At 40.3% G+C, this 19,699-nt stretch overlaps 1 protein-coding gene across 3 annotated transcripts in view; it reads left to right on the forward strand.

Annotated features, from left to right (window-relative positions):
- SLAIN1 (SLAIN motif family member 1) overlaps nucleotides 1–19,699 on the forward strand; it is a 73,699-nt gene that overhangs the window by 47,252 nt on the left and 6,748 nt on the right. For 2 of the 3 annotated variants that reach the window (XM_038387955.2, XM_038387959.2), the window contains 4 exons: nucleotides 3,190–3,339; nucleotides 5,119–5,268; nucleotides 9,143–9,481; nucleotides 18,082–18,237. In XM_038387955.2, the coding sequence (XP_038243883.1) occupies nucleotides 3,190–3,339; nucleotides 5,119–5,268; nucleotides 9,143–9,481; nucleotides 18,082–18,237 (795 nt within the window). The remainder of the gene's footprint in view (nucleotides 1–3,189; nucleotides 3,340–5,118; nucleotides 5,269–9,142; nucleotides 9,482–18,081; nucleotides 18,238–19,699) is intronic. The other variant, XM_038387956.2, reaches the window with a different exon arrangement.

Genomic DNA, 19,699 nt, shown 5'->3' on the forward strand with positions numbered 1-19,699 from the left:
TCCAGCTTTTCCTGAGATCACATACTGAAAGAGTAATGTGGAATCATCTTGTTTGCCATAAATACTAATTGTGTTCTTAATGTGAGTTCTACCCTCAGAGTTGCAATAACTGTAGCTTTGTCCTTGGTGGGCCTGTTAACAGTAGTTATTGTACAAAGTAACGAATGCTGTTTGTTTGTGCTGTATTGTTTGACCGCATCTGTGGGTGAGAACATGCAGGCAGCAAATTGGCCTGGCAAATGATCAAACTCTTGCCTAACAAAAGATACTGTTTGTAAGAGAATAGAATCACAAGAATTGTTACTATAGTCCTTTGCTATTGAATGATGACTTTTTTTAACTAAAGGTACTAAATGTTAGAGTTAAAAAATTACACGTACAGCTGCCTTGTGCCTTTTAGTTTTAACTCCTTTTGAAATTGGTGGGTTTCAGTAACTAATGCTAAGGACTGATAGCACTAACCTATCTAGAGCTAGGAATGATGTTGCTAGGCATTTTTCAGTGGTCTGTGTACGACACTGCCAGTGCACCTATGACCTCAGAACTTTTTTCTTTTTTTTTTCTTTTTGAGGAGTGGAGGAAGTGTATAATCTTGCAAAATGGAGAGAGTAGCAATAATTTCTAGGGGAGAGGGGGGCAGGATTTCACTTTGTATTATTATGTCCTGATCATTCTCCAGTCTAGCTTTCGCTCACTGAGAGAGGGACTCTTGGGCATTGCAAATCCTTCACCTCCATGCCTGACTGCTTTGTTCCTCATCTGATAATAATGAGCTGTTTCTTTTTTCTCTGTAGCAGTGCTGCCTCTGTTTTGTGCAATAGCAGCCCTAGAGGGAACGGTTCAGTACTGGCCCCAGTGGGTGGTGCAAAAGGACCAAAATTCCCTACCTGGCCCAAGAATACCCTTTGATGGGAGATGGGAAACCGGGGTTGAGGAGGAAGAGGGAGGGGAATCCTTTTGGACAGCCGACAAGCCACTTGAACCTGTAGAGTTGAGCAGGGAGACTTGGTACACTTCCTTCCCACCCCATGAACCATCAACAATGGTTATGCTGAGAAGTGGGACATGGTGTTTCATCATACTACTTATCTACCCTGCAAAATAGTTTCCAGCTGCATGGAACTATCAAGGATAATGGGTGGATGGGCTGAATAGTGTGTAAAGATATTACACAATATAGAGCATAGATCTGTCTCAACCGTCTGAGTGTCAAAAGGCTTTTTCTCAGTGGGTCTGGTAGTCACAATAGGCAGAGGCCTGTGAAAACTTAAAAGGCATATATATGATCATGGTAGTGTCTCCCCTATCCCTGCCAGGGCAGAAAACTGCAGAGAGGAGCCAGCCAGAGAATCCAGCTGGTAGGAGCAGAAACAGCCAAGGCAGGGACTTCTGGCCATTCAGAAACTTTTCTGCAGTTTTGACTGGATTTTCTCTGCCCTGGGCTGATTGGCTGTTTGCTCCAGCCCTCTCCTTTCCCCACCGCTCCTTCACAGTCTCTTCACCTCAGCTTCACTCCAGACCTGCCCCTTGTACTCTTTTCCTTTTCTCAGTCCCACTGAGCCGCTGTTCGGTTTCCAACTAGCCTCTCCCCTCCTAAGTAAACAAACAAACAAAATATTGTAGCACTAATATGCTGTTTGCTGCCATCATCTTGTTTAATCTGCTTGTGTGTTAGACCGCTTCCCTCATTCTGTGCCTATCCTGTTTATTTAAAATAGATTGATAGCTCTTTGGGCGGGGACTATCTCTACTAGTCTGTCTGTACAGTGTCTAGTACAATAGGACCCCATTCTTAGTTGGCCCTTAGGCATTAGTGTAATAAACATGAGTAATAAGTAAATTAGTTAATTTAAAGTCCTGGACCTGCAGGTCCAATTTGGTTACATCTATCATCCCAAACTCTACAGCATATTTGTGATGTCAGCTAACATTTATGATAGGTATATTACATGATGCTTGCAAAAACTTCACTTTAGAACATTCACTTTTTACTTGCAACTTAAGCCAGTGTCGAAAGCCGGTCTCCAAAGGTGTAGACTAGTGCGTGAAGACTCAGCCTAGCAAAGCACTTAGTTTTAAGCATTAAGCAGTCCTGATGACCTCAAAGTTAACCACATGGTTAAGTGCTTTGCTGGAGCAGGACCTAGCTCCCTGATTTGTTTTTGCCGTAAACACTATAATGTTTCTCGGAACAAAGCAAACTCTAGTATTTTTTTTTTAAGTCAAAAGTACAAAAAAAGTTAGTATTTTTCAGTTTGTGCCACCCTTCTGCTCTTCTCGGTTCTAAATGTTTGATTGCAATTTACATATTTTTCTTTAAAAAAAATACACTTTTTGTGTCTATAATATAACATAAGTGGTTGCAGGATTTACTTTCTTAAGGTTATATAGATAGTTTTTATTTTTGTGTTACATACATACCACAAAAAACAGCCCTGCCCCCAAACCAATTTAATTCAATTTTCCTAATTACGTTTTTTTTTTTTTTTTTTAAAGTGTACTGAATAAGCCTTTTTTGCCTTTGCTTATTGTGGGCTCCCTCTTTTGTTGCTGAGCAGACCAGATACAGTACCTTGCCATCTTTGTTAAGAAATCTGTCGAAAAATAGGTGGCCTGTTTTATAATTTGCTTGATCCTCAAAAAAAAAGAAAAAAAAGGTCATGCTTATGTAACCAGGAATTTAATACAGAAAACGGAAGAAAAATGTATGACAAGAAGCTTAAAAGCTTGGAAAGGGATTACAGTTGTTTTTAACACTTGATGGGTAAGTGTGGTTTAGTATTCTGTATCTGAACTCTCATAGCTAATAGCTTAGTTGCATGACAATTATCAGAAGCAATCTCTTGCAGAAACTCCACAGTAAATTTCAGTTGCTTTATTAATTGCAGTGGATTTGATTTTCTCATGCTGTTAGTGTGTTGATATACAGTAGGCTAAATATCTACTAAAAAATTAGAAAATTTTAATTTGTGGTACATTTGTTAAAAAACTCTTCAGAAGCCACAATGCCATTATTAGATGTTGAAGGCTTTTGCTAATTCTCTGTTTTGCTACTGAGCTTCAGACAATTTTTTCCTCGTACCCTAAACCAAGAAAAGAGAGTGAACAGATTATGGTTTGACAATTTTCTCTCCCTAAAACAATATTTTATTTATAACCTAAAATTGTTCTTTTCTACATTTGTAACAGCTAGCCGATGGCGGAGCCTCTTCTCTACACCTGTTTCCTTGGCCTTTCCCTATAGTCCTGTTGCAAGACTCACTCCATATAGCAATGGCTTTAATACTCCCAGCTTCTCTAAAACCTCCAATAAAGCAATACTAACACCTGAAAGACCAGGTAATCCTTAACTTTTTAGTGATGTATGATGCTTACAAAATTGCTTTACTAAATCTAATCTTGCTGTACTTTAACTGCAATACATTGTACCTGCTAAAGGATGTATAAACTATTAGCTTACTGGTGAGATTTCAAGAATTTTAGGCCTAACGCTTAATTTAATTATAAAATGATCATGTAGTGGAGTTCATCCTCTGTGTTATACAATGAGGTAGCTTTCCACATCATAAGCAGAGTTTCACTATAACTAGCGAAGATTTACCTGACCAAAAAATTTGTCCCTGCTTGTCGCCCCCTTGAAAGGGGCATGGATAATTGTGGGTGGCTGGGGAAGAGGAGCTTGGGAAGGACATAATTGCATTTCCAAGGAGCAAGTGGCAAAATGATAGTGTTGTTCCTTTTACGGTGCAGGGATCAGGAGTACTTCCTCTGCAAAACTGCAGTGGGGGTGGAGGAGATAATCCCCTTGGAATGAGAAATTTCACATGTTTCTGGTAGGTGGTGATAGCTGCAGTCCAAGGGGATTAGCACCAGAGGGGTATGTTGATCTGCGCTGGCTCCTCTTCCCTAAATCAGGATCCAGCTAGTGCAGAGAGCCAAACTTAGTCATTGTCACAAGGGGACTGGGGATGGGGAGCAGTAGTTCTTTACACTGAATGGAAACACGATGCATTCCAGAGAGTGACCTCGTACTCTTGCTCTTCATGACTGGGCGCTGGAGAACCATGAGTGGGTCCTAGAAAGATAACTGACACCTTTGGTTACACAGGGATAGACAGTAGCCCATCCTGTTGCTGTGCAGTTGTAGGCAGATGTCCTGTGGGTGGCTAAAGCACCCGTTCAAGCAGAGAGAAATGATTCAGGCACCTCCTTTGCTGCTTCAGCTGTAGTAGGCTCCCCTCTGGCCTGTTTTTTTTTTTTTCCTCCTCTGACCTTCATAGTCCATGTAATAGTTTCCTCTGAGGAAGTTAGTCAAGAAAATGTGTAAGTTCAAATTCTAATTTTGGGAAGCTGGAACAAGAGAAGCTAGTTTGAGGCTGAGAACACAGTGGTGAAGGTTGACTATTGTTGTTACACAGTGGCAAATACACTAGATTTTCCCCACAAAGTTCATTATGATGTGTAAGCTGTGACTACAAAGAGATTAATAGGACCCCCTCACAAACTCCAGCCAGACTGCACATAGAAGCATTGAGTATACTCCAGCCACCCCACAGAATCCAGAAGAAATAGAATCCAGCTTCCTCTCCCGTTGTGCAGTGTTTGTGGAAGGGAGTGTTGTCCTATGTGTTTGTACAGTGCACTATGGGTTCTCAGTTCTTATTGTCTTTTGGTGCTACTCTAATTATAAATAATTTAAAAAACAATAAAATTTAAGTACATGAATATGACTTGGAATCCATACAAGGAGTCAATCTGTTGAAATTGGTGATGTATTTACACGGTTATGTTTCAGGGTAGAACTACACTTTCAATAAGAAGAGCTCAAACGTTCAAAATGTTTGGGGATGAAAGCTAGCCCTGTCAATCAAACTGTGCTGGGTTAATTGTTTGTTGTCTTTGCTGTACCTAATTTGGGAACAAACGGGGATTTGCACTCCAGGATTGTATCTTCACCTTTTCAAGAGCACTAAATTAACTAGCAAAATGTTAGTAAAAAGTTTTTTGTAGTAAATTTGCAAAAGGTTTCAATCTGTACAAAAATATTTGGAATGCAGACCCTTTGTGACATAGCTAATGTACATATTTACTGACTAAAGAATCTATTTTATTGCATAGGTTACATTTCCAGAAGTTCTCCTCTCAGCCCCCAGTCATCAATAGACAGTGAACTGAGCACCTCCGAAATGGAGGATGATTCCATCTCCATGGGATATAAACTACAGGACCTCACTGATGTTCAGATCATGGCTCGACTGCAGGAAGAGAGTATGTGGCTTTTTTTCTTAAATTATTTTTTTAAAATTTCAGTTACATAACTTTCTCAAGAGAACTTATCATTTGCGTTGAAACTTTTCATGCTTGGTCTAAGAACATAAGAATGGCCATACTAGGTCAGACCAAAGGTCCATCCAGCCCAGTATCCTGTCTACTGACAGTGGCCAATGCCAGGTGCCCCAGAGGGAGTGAACCTAACAGGTAATGATCAAGTGATCTCTTTCCTGCCATCCATCTCCACCCTCTGACAAACAGAGGCTACAGACACCATTCCTTAACATCCTGGCTAATAGCCATTAATGGACTTAACCTCCATGAATGTATCTAGTTCTCTTCTAAACCCTGTTATAGACCTAGCCTTCACAACCTACTCAGGCAAGGAGCTCCACAGGTTGACTTTGCGCTGTGTGAAGAAGAACTTCCTTTTATTTGTTTTAAAGCTGCTGTCCATTAATTTCATTTGGTGGCCCCTAGTTCTTATATTATGGGAACAAATAAATAACTTTTCCTTATTCACTTTCTCCACACCACTCATGATTTTATATACCTCTATTACAGTGGTTCCAAACTTGTTCTGCTGCTTGTGCAGGGAAAGGCCCTGGCGGGCTGGCTAGTTTGTTTACTGCCACGTCCGCAGTTTCGGCCGATCGTGGCTCCCAGCAGCTGCTGTTCACTTCTCCAGGCCAGTGGGAGCTGCTGGAAGTGGCGGCCAGTATGTCCCTCGGCCCGCGCCACTTCCAGCAGCTCCCATTGGCCTGGAGCCGCGATTGGCTGAACCTGCGGATGCGGCAGGTAAACAAACCGGCTGGCCCACCAGGGGCTTTCCCTGCACAAGCGGCAGAACAAGTTTGGGAACCACTGCTCTATCATATCTCCCTTTAGTCTCCTCTTTTCCAAGCTGAAAAGACATAGTCTCTTTAATCTCTCCTGACATGGGACCTGTTCCAAACCCCTAATCATTTTAGTTGTCCTTCTCTGAACGTTTTCTAATGCCAGTATATCTTTTTTGAGATGAGAGCACATCTGTACGCAGTATTCAAGATGTGGGTGTACCATGGATTTATATAAGGGCAATAAGATATTCTTCATCTTATTCTCTATCCCTTTTTTAATGATTCCTAACATCCTGTTCGCTGTTTTGACTGCCACTGCACATTGCGTGGACATCTTCAGAGAATTATCCATGATGACTCCAAGATCTTTCTCCAGATTAGTTGTAGCTAAATTAGCCCCATCATATTCTATGTATAGTTGGGGTTATTTTTTCCAATGTGCATTACTTTACATTTATCCACATTAAATTTCATTTGCCATTTTGTTGCCCTATCACTGAGTTTTGTGAAATCTTTTTGAAGTTCTTCAAAGTCTGCTTTGTTCTTAACTATCTTGAGCAGTTTAGTATCATCTGCAAACTTTGCCATTTCACTGTTTATCCCTTTCTCCAGATCATTTACGAATAAGTTGGACAGGATTGGTTCTAGGACTTACTCTTGGGGAACACCAGTAGTTACCCCTCTCCATTCTGAAAATTTACCATTTATTCCTACCCTTTGTCCCCTGTCTTTTAACCAGTTCTCAGTCCATGAAAGGATCTTCCCTCTTATCCCATGACAACTTAATTTACATAAGAGCCTTTGCTGAGGGACCTTGTCAAAGGCTTTCTGGAAATCTAAGTACACTATGTCCACTGGATCCCCCTTGTCCACATGTTTGCTGACTCCTTCAAAGAACTCAAATAGATTAGTAAGACATGATTTCCCTTTACAGAAACCATGTTGACTTTTGCCCAACAATTTATGTTCTTCTATGTGTCTGACAATTTTATTCTTTACTATTGTTTCAACTAATTTGCCCGGTACTGAAGTTAGACTTACCGGTCTGTAATTGCCGGGATCACCTCTAGAGTCTTTCTTAAATATTGGCGTTACATTAGCTATCTTCCAGTCATTGGGTACAGTAGCTGATTTAAAGGACGGGTTTCAAACCATAGTTCCGCAATTTCACATTTGAGTTCTTTCAGAACTCTTGGGTGAATGCCATCTGGTCCTGGTGACTTGTTACTGTTAAGTTTCTCAATTAATTCCAAAACCTCCTCTAGTGACACTTCAATCTGTGACAATTTCTCAGATTTGTCATCTGTAAAGGATGGCTCAGATTTGGGAAGCTCCCTAACATCCTCAGCCATGAAGACTGAAGCAAATAATTCATTTAGTTTCTCCACAATGACTTTGTCATCTTTAAGTGCTCCTTTTGTATCTCAATCCTCCAGGGGCCCCACTGGTTGTTTAGCAGGCTTCCTGCTTCTGATGTACTTAAAAAACATCAAAGTGTAAATTTAATAAAAATGTCTTATTGAATGGCAGGAGGAGAAGTGTTTTTCACCAGTGAGGAAATGGTTTGAATTTGTTATTGTGCTTGGATACTGGAAATGAATCTTTTAGAACTTCAAATTGGATCTGTATGTGTTGAATGGAGGCTGGCACCTCTGTCTCATTGGAAGAAACTTGAATGTAGGTGTTATACCTTCTCTTTCTGTTTAATGCAGCTCAGTGTTGGGGTTTTTATGATGAGGGGAGTTGAGGGAGGACTAAATCATCCCTCTCATGCACAAAATCTGTGGAAAGGGGGAAAATACACTTCACGGATTTTTGGTTACCTTGTGAGCTTCTGAAATAGATTCTCCCCTGACCCTAATGTTTGAGGTATTCAGAGCTGAAGTTTTGGGTTGACTGCACTGGTGATTTATGCATAAGCCCCAGAAAACAGCATGGTAGTTTTAGGCCACGGGTTGAATTACTAGCAGTTTGGAAAATATGTATATTTTTAGTCACAAATCATAAATTTTACATCAAAATCATTGAGAGAGAATTAAACATAGCCTTGCAACACCCCCTTTTTTGTGTCAGTCAAGCTGGGTAGATGAGAGAAAGGGAGATAGAAACAGTAAAAGGTAATGAGAGGAAAAAAAAGGAGACCGTAATATAGGGAAGAGGTGTGATGAAAACCAGATGGGAGTAAAGAATGGCTAAATGAGAACACTCATGTAATGCAGATGACAACACTCAATTAAATCTGGCTAGAGCAATGAGCTTAAACAGGCAAGAATAATCAGAGTGGTGAAAATAGGAGAACGCATTCACACCTCCAAAATCAGGCCATAGGTAAACATACTGGAAAAGGGGAGAATATATTTTCCCTCTACTTCAATTATAATTATCTTAAGTGTTATTTGTAACAATAGTAGGTATAAAATTTTCAGACAAAGATTATTTTTATATTGATGGCTGTTCCTTTAATCCTTTGGAGACGGGAGATGTTATGTGCATGCACAAAAACACACACTCAAGTTGTTGGGATATCAAAGTCAGATGTCAAATCTGAGAGCTCTTCATAAATCTAGGAAAAAGTACTTTTCAGTTCCTAATAATCTAAGGAACATTTACATCCAGCCATTCTCAGAATTTCTTGACTTCCAAAATTGTGTTATGATATGTTCTCCACAGCTGGGGTTCTCAACCTGACACTTGCAAAAAAGTGTCAAGGGCTCACAACCACTTTGTCCTACCCATAATGTGTAGAGCTTCCTGACATGAGTCATGGTATGGAAAAGTTCAAGAACCACTCCTCCAGAGTACTCATTTGGTTACAGATTTAGGAAATATTATTGTTCTGCTTGTTAACAATGTTAACTATCTTAACAGCTCAATGATAACCATTTAAAACATTAAGGACCAGCTCTTCAGCTGGTGGAAAGTGGTAGCCCCATTAACTGGAATGAAGCGGTGCCAGTTTACACTAGCTGAGGCTCTGGTACTAAGTATAGTTCAGTTAAAAAAAACAAATATCATTTTCTTAAAATTTACAGGTCTCAGACAAGATTATGCTTCTACTTCAGCATCTGTATCAAGACACAGCTCAAGTATATCTCTACATTCAGGAAAGAAAGGAACATGCAGTGATCAGGAATATGATCGCTATAGTCTTGAGGATGAAGAAGAGTTTGATCACCTGCCACCTCCACAGCCCCGACTTACTCGTTGTTCACCATTCCAAAGAGGAATTCCACACTCTCAAACTTTTTCCAGTATTCGGGAGTGCAGGAGAAGCCCCACTTCACAATATTTCCCTCCAAATAATTATCAGCAGCAGTATTACTCTCCTCAAGCCCAAACTCCAGAGCAGCAACCAAACAGGATTAATGGAGGTAGGTTACATGCTTTTCTGACTAGTGTTTTTTTCTTTGTCCCTCTGTACTTTACACAATTGTCAATACTTTTTTTAAAGGTCAGATTAAATAAACCAGTGAAATGTGTCCGAATTGCAGCAGTGATATCTGTCAGTGAATTATTGTGATATGATATTTGATCTCTGGACAGAAATTTAAATCTTTTAAAATCACTGTGACTTTGAATCATTTCAGGTAGATTATTGTTAAATAACTTGATGTAGAGTCTAATTCCTGAACAGGTTGTGAAAGTGGTTGTTGTCTAAAACAGTTTTAAAATGTTGGACTATAGGCACAAGGGAAGAGTCTGGGAGAGATTTTTATGTTCCCCCTTGATTTGATTTCTTCCTCTAGTTCTATTACTCACTTTCCTTACCTCCTGACTCTGCCTAAAATGAGGAACACTATTATTGCTGTCATTCAGAATTGCGTAGTGTTTTCATAAGACCCCTCTGTTCAGCCCTCTGCTCTTCACTCTGAGTTTCAGGCATGCCGGGGAGCACTGATAAAATGGGTAGGTAAGTGCTATTCATTACTCCCAAATTGCCAGCAGCCATCACTGTTTTTGTACCATGCCTAAGGCTGATGTCCTCCAGAATCTCTGAAAGAGACTTTTCTGGTGCTACTGCGGTATTAAGTTTTGAAACTCCCTGTTGTTCATTCTCCCCTTTCTCTCCATCATTATCATGGTGCTGTTGTGTCCCCTTCACCCTGCTTCAAGATAATCAGTGTCCAGTTTCTAGTCAGGATCTTATTTGTAACATCCCAGATTATTTCCCTCCCTTGGGTAAGAAAACAGACATTGTATCCAAAACAGTTATTTATAGAGTGCCACAGGTACACACATTACTTTACTGACAAATAATACATGACCGGTCTCTGCCAAAAGCACTTTACGTTTAAGTTGGACATGGCAAAGGAAGGATTGCGGCAGGTCAGTGAAGTTGCCTTCCCTCCCCTTGACATTCAGCAAGAGAACTGTGGGGTGACTGATGGCATTTAGCCTCCAATCCAGTGTTTCACCAGGAGTTGGCTGGATCTTCAGCGTGATTGATGGTGGTGACAAGCAGAGATGATGCTACCCTACCTGAAGATTGGATTTTAGTATCCAGTCTGAAATACCTGGTCTAACTTTAGATCTTTACTTTTGCAAAAATCAATGAATTAGTGTTGGAATTTTTGCCAACAGCACAAAAAGAAACACAGGAACCTCCACCTTCCCTGCCTCCTGCCCTCTTTGCTTGCACAAACATGAGGATGCTCTGTGTGCAAACACAAATCTTCTACTTTATGGAAGGATTGTACTTCTGGAAAATTGAATTAGAATTCTGCTTAATGTGAGAACCCATCCTCAAGTGTGGCCTTGGTATATATGATCCTATGGAGTAGGTTCAGACAGCTGGGGAGCTAGAGGATCTGTTGTGACTTCTGGAACAAACTTTCAGAGCAAACCCATATAGTTTTTGGGGGGAAATGCTTCCATTTGTGACACAAATTTCTACCTGGGAATGTTTTATCATGAAACTAAACTAGTTTCTTTCAAATCAGTTGAGTTTAATGTAGCTTTCTTGAGACATTTTTGTTTTTCAGTGGAACTACCCCTTCTTCTTTATAATTAGTACATTTTGATTTGCTAATATATCATTTAAAGACCTAGGAATTGGGAGACATGGAGGAGTAAAGGAATACTTCTCAGTGTCTATTTTAATTACTGCAGGCATTGCTGCTAAGCAGATATCTACTGTGTGCCTGGCAGATTTGAATCATTCTGACATATGAAAGAGCACCATCTAAAGTTAATAAGGAAAATATTTTCCAAATATTTTCACATGAATGAAAGGTTCAAGAAGCAGTGGGTATAATAAGAAATGAGACATGAATGAATATAATGTAACAAAGGTTTTCACATGTAGGCAGGGAGTAGACAGAATTTGTGTGTAATCTCCTTGATTTGCAAGTGAACAGCCATTTATTCTGAGTACCTGCTCTAAATCTACATTTCATGAAGCCTTTTTAAACTGAGCAATGAAAACTGTTTGTGAATAAGTTTATGATTAACAACTTCAAGAGTTACTCATTAATGACAAGTGTTGTAAATTTGGTTGATCTTATGTACTGTAATAAGGACTTGAATCATCATGCTTTTAAAGGAATAAACTGGTGTCCATTTCACATTGTCCAATATGCAGAAATCACTTTGTTGTGACACAAAGGTGGTCTGATTCTCTCCTGTGTGTGTGTGTGTGTGTGTGTGTGTGTGTGTGTGTGTTTGTGTGTGTTGGGCTGGTGTATTCTTTTTGGAGTATTTTAATTTTCGTGCCCTTCATTACATCTTGTTTTCTTCTGAAACTGGAAACGACAGCATGTTAGTACTGCGAAAAAGATTTATTTCCATGGTGTCTCTAGGGAGACAGAACCCAAGAAGTGCAGGAGATTGATCTGAGATTCTGGTCCAGTTTCTAGACCAGGGATCCGCAACCTCTGGCACACGGCCCCCCAGAGTAAACCCCCTGGTGGGCCAGGCCGGTTTGTTTACCTGCTGCATCCGCAGGTTCGGCCAATTGCAGCTCCCACTGGCTGCGGTTTGCTGCTCCAGGCCAGTGGGGGCTGTGGGAAGCAGTGTGGGCCAAGGGATGTGCTGGCTGTTGCTTCCTGCAGCCCCCATTGGCCTGGAGCGGTGAACCGCGGCCAGTGGGAGCTGCAATCTGCTAAACCTGCGGACGTAGCAGGTAAACTGGCCCGGCCCGCCGGGGGCTTACCCTGGTGGGCCGTGTGCCAAAGGTTGCCAATCCCTGTTCTAGATCAAAGCTTTAGATAAAGTTACAATCAAACATCTGAAATGCATTAATTTATTTTAGAAGAAGTTTTAAGATGATAATCACCATAATACCTGGATATTTAAATAAATAAATTAAATTTCCCTTTGAAAAAAAATTTCCAACCCAGGAAATAATTTGTTATAGAAAGATAAGAGAAAATAGTAATAAAGTGCATCCTTCATCCAATAGGAGCTAGCGCATTATTTTAATACCTATTTTCCCCTTGTTTTTTTAGATGCTTCTAAACCTCACTTAGTTGCGACCTTCATAAGCATGCCATACATATTCTAGGTTCCTTTTAAAAGCTGTATTTTCCTTTTGGAAAAAATAAATCAGGAGCAGCTTTAATGTTCTCTTTAAAAATTTGGTGAGGGCATGGCAGCTGCCTTGAGTTATTAGAAATTATTCATTTTTCTTTGAATTATGACTCCTGGCTGTATACACTCAACATCGTATTGCGTAAATTTGGTCTCCCTCCAGACATCAGTTCAGTATAAAGAGAGTAGGGAAAGCATAAAATTATTCTAGATTCTATGAAAGAGAAGAAAAGGAAATGTATCCCAGTTGCCTCTAAAATGCTGTTAAGAATGGTGGCTCATGGGGAGAGGGCATGGAAGGGTGTGCCCATAAGAACCTGTCAGTGCCAACTGGTAAAGAGGGTTACAAGAATATTTTGATCCTAGTATGGACATGCTGGTCCATCAGAGTACCATGTAAGATCTTAAATGAAAGCCAGGATCATTGTGAAATGCATGTATAGATACTGTGTAAAAAAAAAAAAAAAAAAAAAAAAAGTGTATGTGTATATATTTAAAAATATACCGGAAGCATGTTCTTATAGTTTGAATCAAGGTGTTAGTTACCAGCAGAGGTGAAAAACTGGTTTCTTGCCAGACCAGAGATATTCATCCGTCTGTCTGTTGAAATGCAAATTGGGTATTGTCTCCTTTACAATCTCCAGTCTGAGTCAAATGCAGATGAAGGATTATGAAATTTAACAAGAAGAGAAGAAGAGCTGGGGGAAAAGAGCCTTGTCTGGGGGTGCACTTCAAAGGCTTATTGGACTATAACAAGGGAATAAGGAAAGCACCCTGTTATCCTGCACCTAGGAAGTACTCGGGCCCTGTGGCTACCTTCTTGAAAACACTGCAAAGAGCATTTGGGGTAAAATGAATTTATTGAGATTGCAGGTTAGCCTGTTAAGTTTAGTCTCTAGAATGCTCAGGTAACCTGCTGTTTCTATTATCCTTACTCTTCGTCTCTCAAATCATGATCTTTATCATCAAACTTATTGCTGTGGTGTTAACAAGGAGCTGATCCTGAGTTGAATCATACAAGCTGGTGTATGCACTGTTCCCTTGGGGACAGCAGAGCTGTTATTTCTGTGAGTGGAGAAGGGTCTGGACCCTACAGGGGAATACTTTGAAGGTACTTGGGGCCTGGAGTACACCTATTGTTAACTTGCAAGGCAAAGTAAGGGCTGGCATAGCCCAGAGGAGATTGTTTGGGCAGCTGACAGACTGGAGGTGTCAGGAAGCTGACACCCAGTTAAGCACAAAGAAATCTCTCTCTTGCTGGAGGCCAGGGTGTACTGGTGTGACTCATAGTCATGGACACCCCGAGAACCATCACAAGGGGTAATGGAAGATTCTTTTGTGTGTGCAACTATTCTGCTTTAACTAACAGTGGAGGCAGTTTTCAGCTTATAATTCAAGGGTGATATGAAATCATACTTTTAAATAAAATGAGGTATTTTAAAAAAAAATTAAACAGAATGCAAGTGTAGACATTAAAAAAATGACAAATGCATCTTAAAGGTGAACTGAAAATTATTTCTACCTGTTAGGATGTGAGTTGAGAATCTTGTACTTTTTGTCTCTCTCTTGTATCAGTTGATGATACCACAGACCCATAAACCATACCCTGAGATATTAAGGATGTCATAACTGTACATAGGACAGTGAGGAAATCTGAACACAGGTCTTGGCAGATAAATAAAAGGAACTAATTTTCAACTCATCTTTGCACAGCATTAGTAAATCTATATTTGAGATAAATACTGATGGATTGAGTGAGTGTAAAAACTTAAGTTATGTCTTCCCTGTAGAGTTAACCCAGGCTCTTACTTGGGTGTTGTTCCTAACACAGTTCCCATCCATACAAAATACCTCTGACTTGAGTTTGGTACTGCTCTGTCAGCCCAGGCTAGCTGGCCTGTCTGGGGCTATAGTCTGAGTGCTGCTTACAGTCAGTCTGGTAAGCTGCCTTCTTTGCCATGTGGATTCAGGATAATCAGCTTGGGCATTGCCAGTTCTCCAATGCCTTCCAACAGTTATCCCAGGGTTGTAGTATTGTGCCATGTACCTACTCCCTTCTTCTGCACTGGAAGTCAGATACCAGCTTGTATATCCCCTTTGACATTGAAACAGTTATATACCACCTTCTGTGCTCACAAATTTTCTACTGCACTCCCACAGCACTTGAACAAGGGATGGCATTCAGGAAATCATCCTCCCAGTGTACTGCCATCTGGCCAGAGGCTGACAAGGTTGTGGTGGGCTTGTGCTATGAGATCAGGAAGAGCCATAATTTGGTGAGCTGTACCTGAAACATACAGTTCTATGAGGCCATCTCCAAGAAGCTGGAAAAGTAGGGACCATTCAGGACCTCAGGGTAGGGAGAAAATAAAGTCCTTCAAGAGTGGGTACTGGAAGACTGAAGATCAGAACCCACAGTCTGGCAACTCACCAAGACCGTGCCTAGGAGGTCACGGATGGTCAGAACCTCTGGGGGATAAGCAAACAGACCAGGGATGACCTGCTGAAGGTGATGCAGCAGGATCGACCAGCTCTTGCAAGTCTAAAGGGAAATGCTGGAGTGAGGTCAGCAGAACCTGGCTGCAGCATAGGCCATACTGGAGATGGAGCAAAAGATGGCATTGAATTTCATTGAACGTGATAGGGCGATAAGGGAGCAGGACCACTAGCCGCAGAGGAAACTGTTTGACTGGCTGCTGGGTGTGATGGCCTGCAGACACCAGAACGTACCTGCTTAGACCTTGCCCTGGTCCCAGTCCAGCCTGCTGTAATGGCCTCCCTCCTCACTATTGTATGGTACAACCACTGGACAATTCTGGGTGGGGAATGAGCCAATTATTGCAGTCCATGAATGGAAGTGCACATGGGCAGATGTACCCAAAGCACTCCATCCTTGCATATCCACTGGCGACAAAGAACAAGTACACTGACTATATGCAATTCAGTTACATGGAACATTGCACTACTTAGCTTTATTTTTATATTCATTGCACTTTGGGTTTGTTTTCACTTTCTTTGGTTTATGGCAGCTGTATTGTTGACTTTGAATAAACTGTTTTGCTGTACAGTCCCTCAGTATGAGAGTACTTGCAGAAACAATTATGAAGTCTCAGAGCAGTAGTACATAAAATTGATGATCTCATGAGTAAATTGATACAGCACACTGATTTTGTGCTCACATTTCTCCTTTCCTCATTTTCGCCCTCCAAACCCAAGCTCTGGGCATACAAGGCATATCTTATTTCCATTGTTCTCATGGACCCAGCCCCCTTACCAGAGGTGCCCTTTCTGGCTGCCTGTATTGTGCCTGCGAACCCATGCAGATATCAAACCTGCCTCACTGTATCCTCACATATATTGTGCAGTGAATAGCATGGCCCAGTAACATGAATAGTATAATACCCACTGGCCTCAATGATTTTGTAGGCAGCACCATCTTGCCTTCAGTCAGCTAAATGCAGCTAATTCCACCACTATCCTGCAGTCTCTCAGTCTGCAAGTTAAACCTTCCTCTGCCAAGTGCTCTCACATCTGGGTAGGGCTTAACAAGCCTGGACAGCAGAGGATAAGCTGGGTCTCCCAGAATAACAGTGGGCACAGACTGATCCACATTGATATCCATATTACCGGGCACAGATTGATCCATGGTGGTATTCATTTTAATATGCAGGAATAAAAGTTAGTTTGAAAATGCCAGATTCCTGGCATCATGTTGATACATTCCATGTTGGTGTCCATGGACCTCCCTCTGTGGTTGACCAGGCCTGCATAATGAGCAAGTAGTACCATTTCTGGTTTACATATTCATGTGCACCATTTGGGGGTAGGGGATGGACTATGGGCACGTGTGCCATAGATGGTCCTAGAATGGTTTGGGAAGCCCATATGCTCAAGCCCTGCTCTTATTTTGGGACTGTTAACTGTCTTCACCAGCCGTGGATGAATCAGAGCAATAATTGCCTTGAAAACATCACCATAGCACCGACAGTTACCTTGCCAATGCCAGTCTGGTTAGCCACCGACGTGTAGCAAACTGTGGTAGCCAGCATCTAGATAGGTGATCAACTGGATTAACTCTGCAATGAAAACATACCCTGTAAATTTCAGAGCAGCAGCCATGTTAGTCTGTATTCACAAAAAGGAAAGGAGTACTTGTAGCACCTTAGAGACTAACAAATTTATTTGAGCATAAGTTTTTGTGAGCTACAGCTCACTTCATACCCTGTAAGGTAGTTCTTCTAAATCAGGACTGAGATCCACTGGCAAGGGATTGTGGAAAAACTTTACTATACCTTTAATATGGCTAAATAGTGGTCTTCAGGGCTCTCAAACAGCACCTTCAATTGCATTAAATTAAAAAGAAAAGGAGTACTTGTGGCACCTTAGAGACTAACAAATTTATTAGAGCATAAGCTTTCGTGAGCTACAGCTCACTTCATCGGATGCATCCGATGAAGTGAGCTGTAGCTCACGAAAGCTTATGCTCTAATAAATTTGTTAGTCTCTAAGGTGCCACAAGTACTCCTTTTCTTTTTGCGAATACAGACTAACACGGCTGCTACTCTGAAACCTGTGATTAAATTAAATCCAGCCTCTTATTTAAGTTTTGATTTCTAAATGATAGCATTATACTTCAGTAAGATTACTTAATTCATAGTGATAGTTAACGTTAAGCTATTGCCTAGACAGACATTGCTTTTCTGTGTGAAGTAAGATGTGTGGAGACTTCAGAACAACTTTGATAACTTGAGTAGCCTATTTTGGTGGGGAAATGTTTCAGTGGTGTCCTCATCTTATCCTTTCAAGGTGGGAAAGGACAGCAAGGGGGCAATAGATAGCAGTGGGGCCAAGAGATACATTAAACAAATTGAGCCTTTGAAAGCACAGGGTTTGATGTGACTCCACCCAGGGCCCTGTTTTTGAAGTTATAATTGGTAAATGAATAGTTGATACTATAGCACCTGTTATAGGTCTATGTACTGTAGTTATAAAGGCAATAATATTAGTTACTGTTAGTGACTATTAATAAAGTAGTTAGACAGAACTCCATTGTCACTGTTTGTCTCCAGTTAGCAGCTTCAAGGATTAGTAGTGCTCATGCTTGAGCTAAATTGGATCTGTGTTTAAGTGAAGTGATCAGTGGAGACTGAACTATGACAAAGAAACTCAATTCACTGTGACTGTGACCTGGGCTCGACTGTAAATCCTAAAATTCTTTATCTGTGAATCTCTCTAAGCTGATTTGGCATGATATGTGAATGGCTTGCTATGTTAATATATTACTCAGAAGGGTTCAAGCAGTAAACAAATATTTAATTTTTATTTTCTCTCATGGAGACACTTATTATTGAAATAATTTTGCTAATTTTAATGATCTGCAGAAGTCAGATGTTTGTGATGAAAATCTTGACATGACTATGTAAATGGTTTGCTTTTGCTTCAGATAAACTCAGAAGAAGCATGCCTAACCTAGCTCGGATGCCAAGTACTCCTACCATTAATAACAATGCTAGCTCACCAGTCTCTGTGAGGAACAGTCAAAGCTTTGATTCCAGTTTACATGGAGCTGGTAATGGGATTTCAAGAATACAATCTTGTAGTAAGTATACATCTTTTACTGCTCATTGTTGTACTGAAACTCACTGCCTTATGCAATTGTGAAATATTTTACCCAATGCTGTGTGGGTAGTGCTTTGATGTTACACCCTCAGGCTTCAGAGGGTGAGCTGCAGATTCAAAGATTTTATTAAAGCTAATGTTAAATTATAGTACACAGGTTAAGAAAAGAGTGCATGTACATATGGTATAGTGCTTAGATTATCCACAAACAAAGTTTGTTTTAAAAGTAATAAGATGCATATAATACATAATCAGCAACAACCCAAATTTAACAATACAGTTTAGATATTAGCATGCAAGTATTCAGGTACATCTCTTATGAAAAGTTACAGAGAGTTGGTTGTGGAAAGCAGATATACCAATGAGTGAAGATTGTCCCTCAGTAATTGAGAATTTAGGGTAGGTTGTCTGTTAGAAAATTTTTGGTGCCCTAGAAGGAGCCCTGTTAGCATGAGTTTGTTGACCCAGGCTGGGAGGTCTGTACCCATATGAAGTATAGACATACCTTAGATCAGTGGCTCTCAATCTTTCCAGACTACTGTACTCCATTCAGGAATCTGATGCGTCTTGCATACGCCAAGTTTCACCCCACTTAAACTTCTTGTTTGCAAAATGACATAAAAATACAAAAAAGTGTCATAGCACTGTTACTGACAAATTGCTTTTTCTTATTTTTACCTTATAATTATAAAATAAATCAATTGGAATATAAATATTATACTTACATTTCAGTGTATAATATAGAGCAGCATAAACAAGTCATTGAATATAATTATAGTTTGGACTGACTTCGAGTGTTTATGTAGCCTGTTGTAAAACTAGGCAAATATCTAGATGAGTTGATGTACCCCCTAGAAGACCTCTTCGGACCCCCAAGGGTATGCATATCCCCAGTTGAGAACTACTGCCTTAGATGTTTTAAATACATGAGGCCCTTTGGGTGTTTAGTTTCTATCTTAAAAAGAAAAAGGAGTACTTGTGGCACCTTAGATTAACAAATTTATTTGAGCATAAGCTTTCGTGAGCTACAGCTCACTTGATCGGATGTGGATCATAAAATGCATGCAGTTAATGCACACCAGAGGGCAGAGTAGTGTAGAGAATCTCTCTATAAAGCTTTTGGATGTTCCAGCACTAATATGAAATGATAGTTTGTGTAACATTGTATGTGGAATGGATTGTTATACTCAGGAGACTTTAGAGCTTTTGGCTGTTTTTATACATAAAGCATAGACCCGTATGATTTTTTTTTTTTGTAATGCCAAAATAATTGTCTTACTACGGAAAAAGTATCGTGGTTTATAATGACTGACTTGTGATCTGGGAAAAAGAATAAATTACAATTTCAACAAGTCTGTCATGTTAAAGCTATAATTACATTAGAGGAATTTGGCTTATAGTTGCCTAGAATAAATATTAAATCATTGCAGAGCAAAAGAGGA

The sequence above is a fragment of the Dermochelys coriacea genome, chromosome 1, assembly GCF_009764565.3.
Source record: "Dermochelys coriacea isolate rDerCor1 chromosome 1, rDerCor1.pri.v4, whole genome shotgun sequence".
NCBI lineage: Eukaryota > Metazoa > Chordata > Testudines > Dermochelyidae > Dermochelys > Dermochelys coriacea.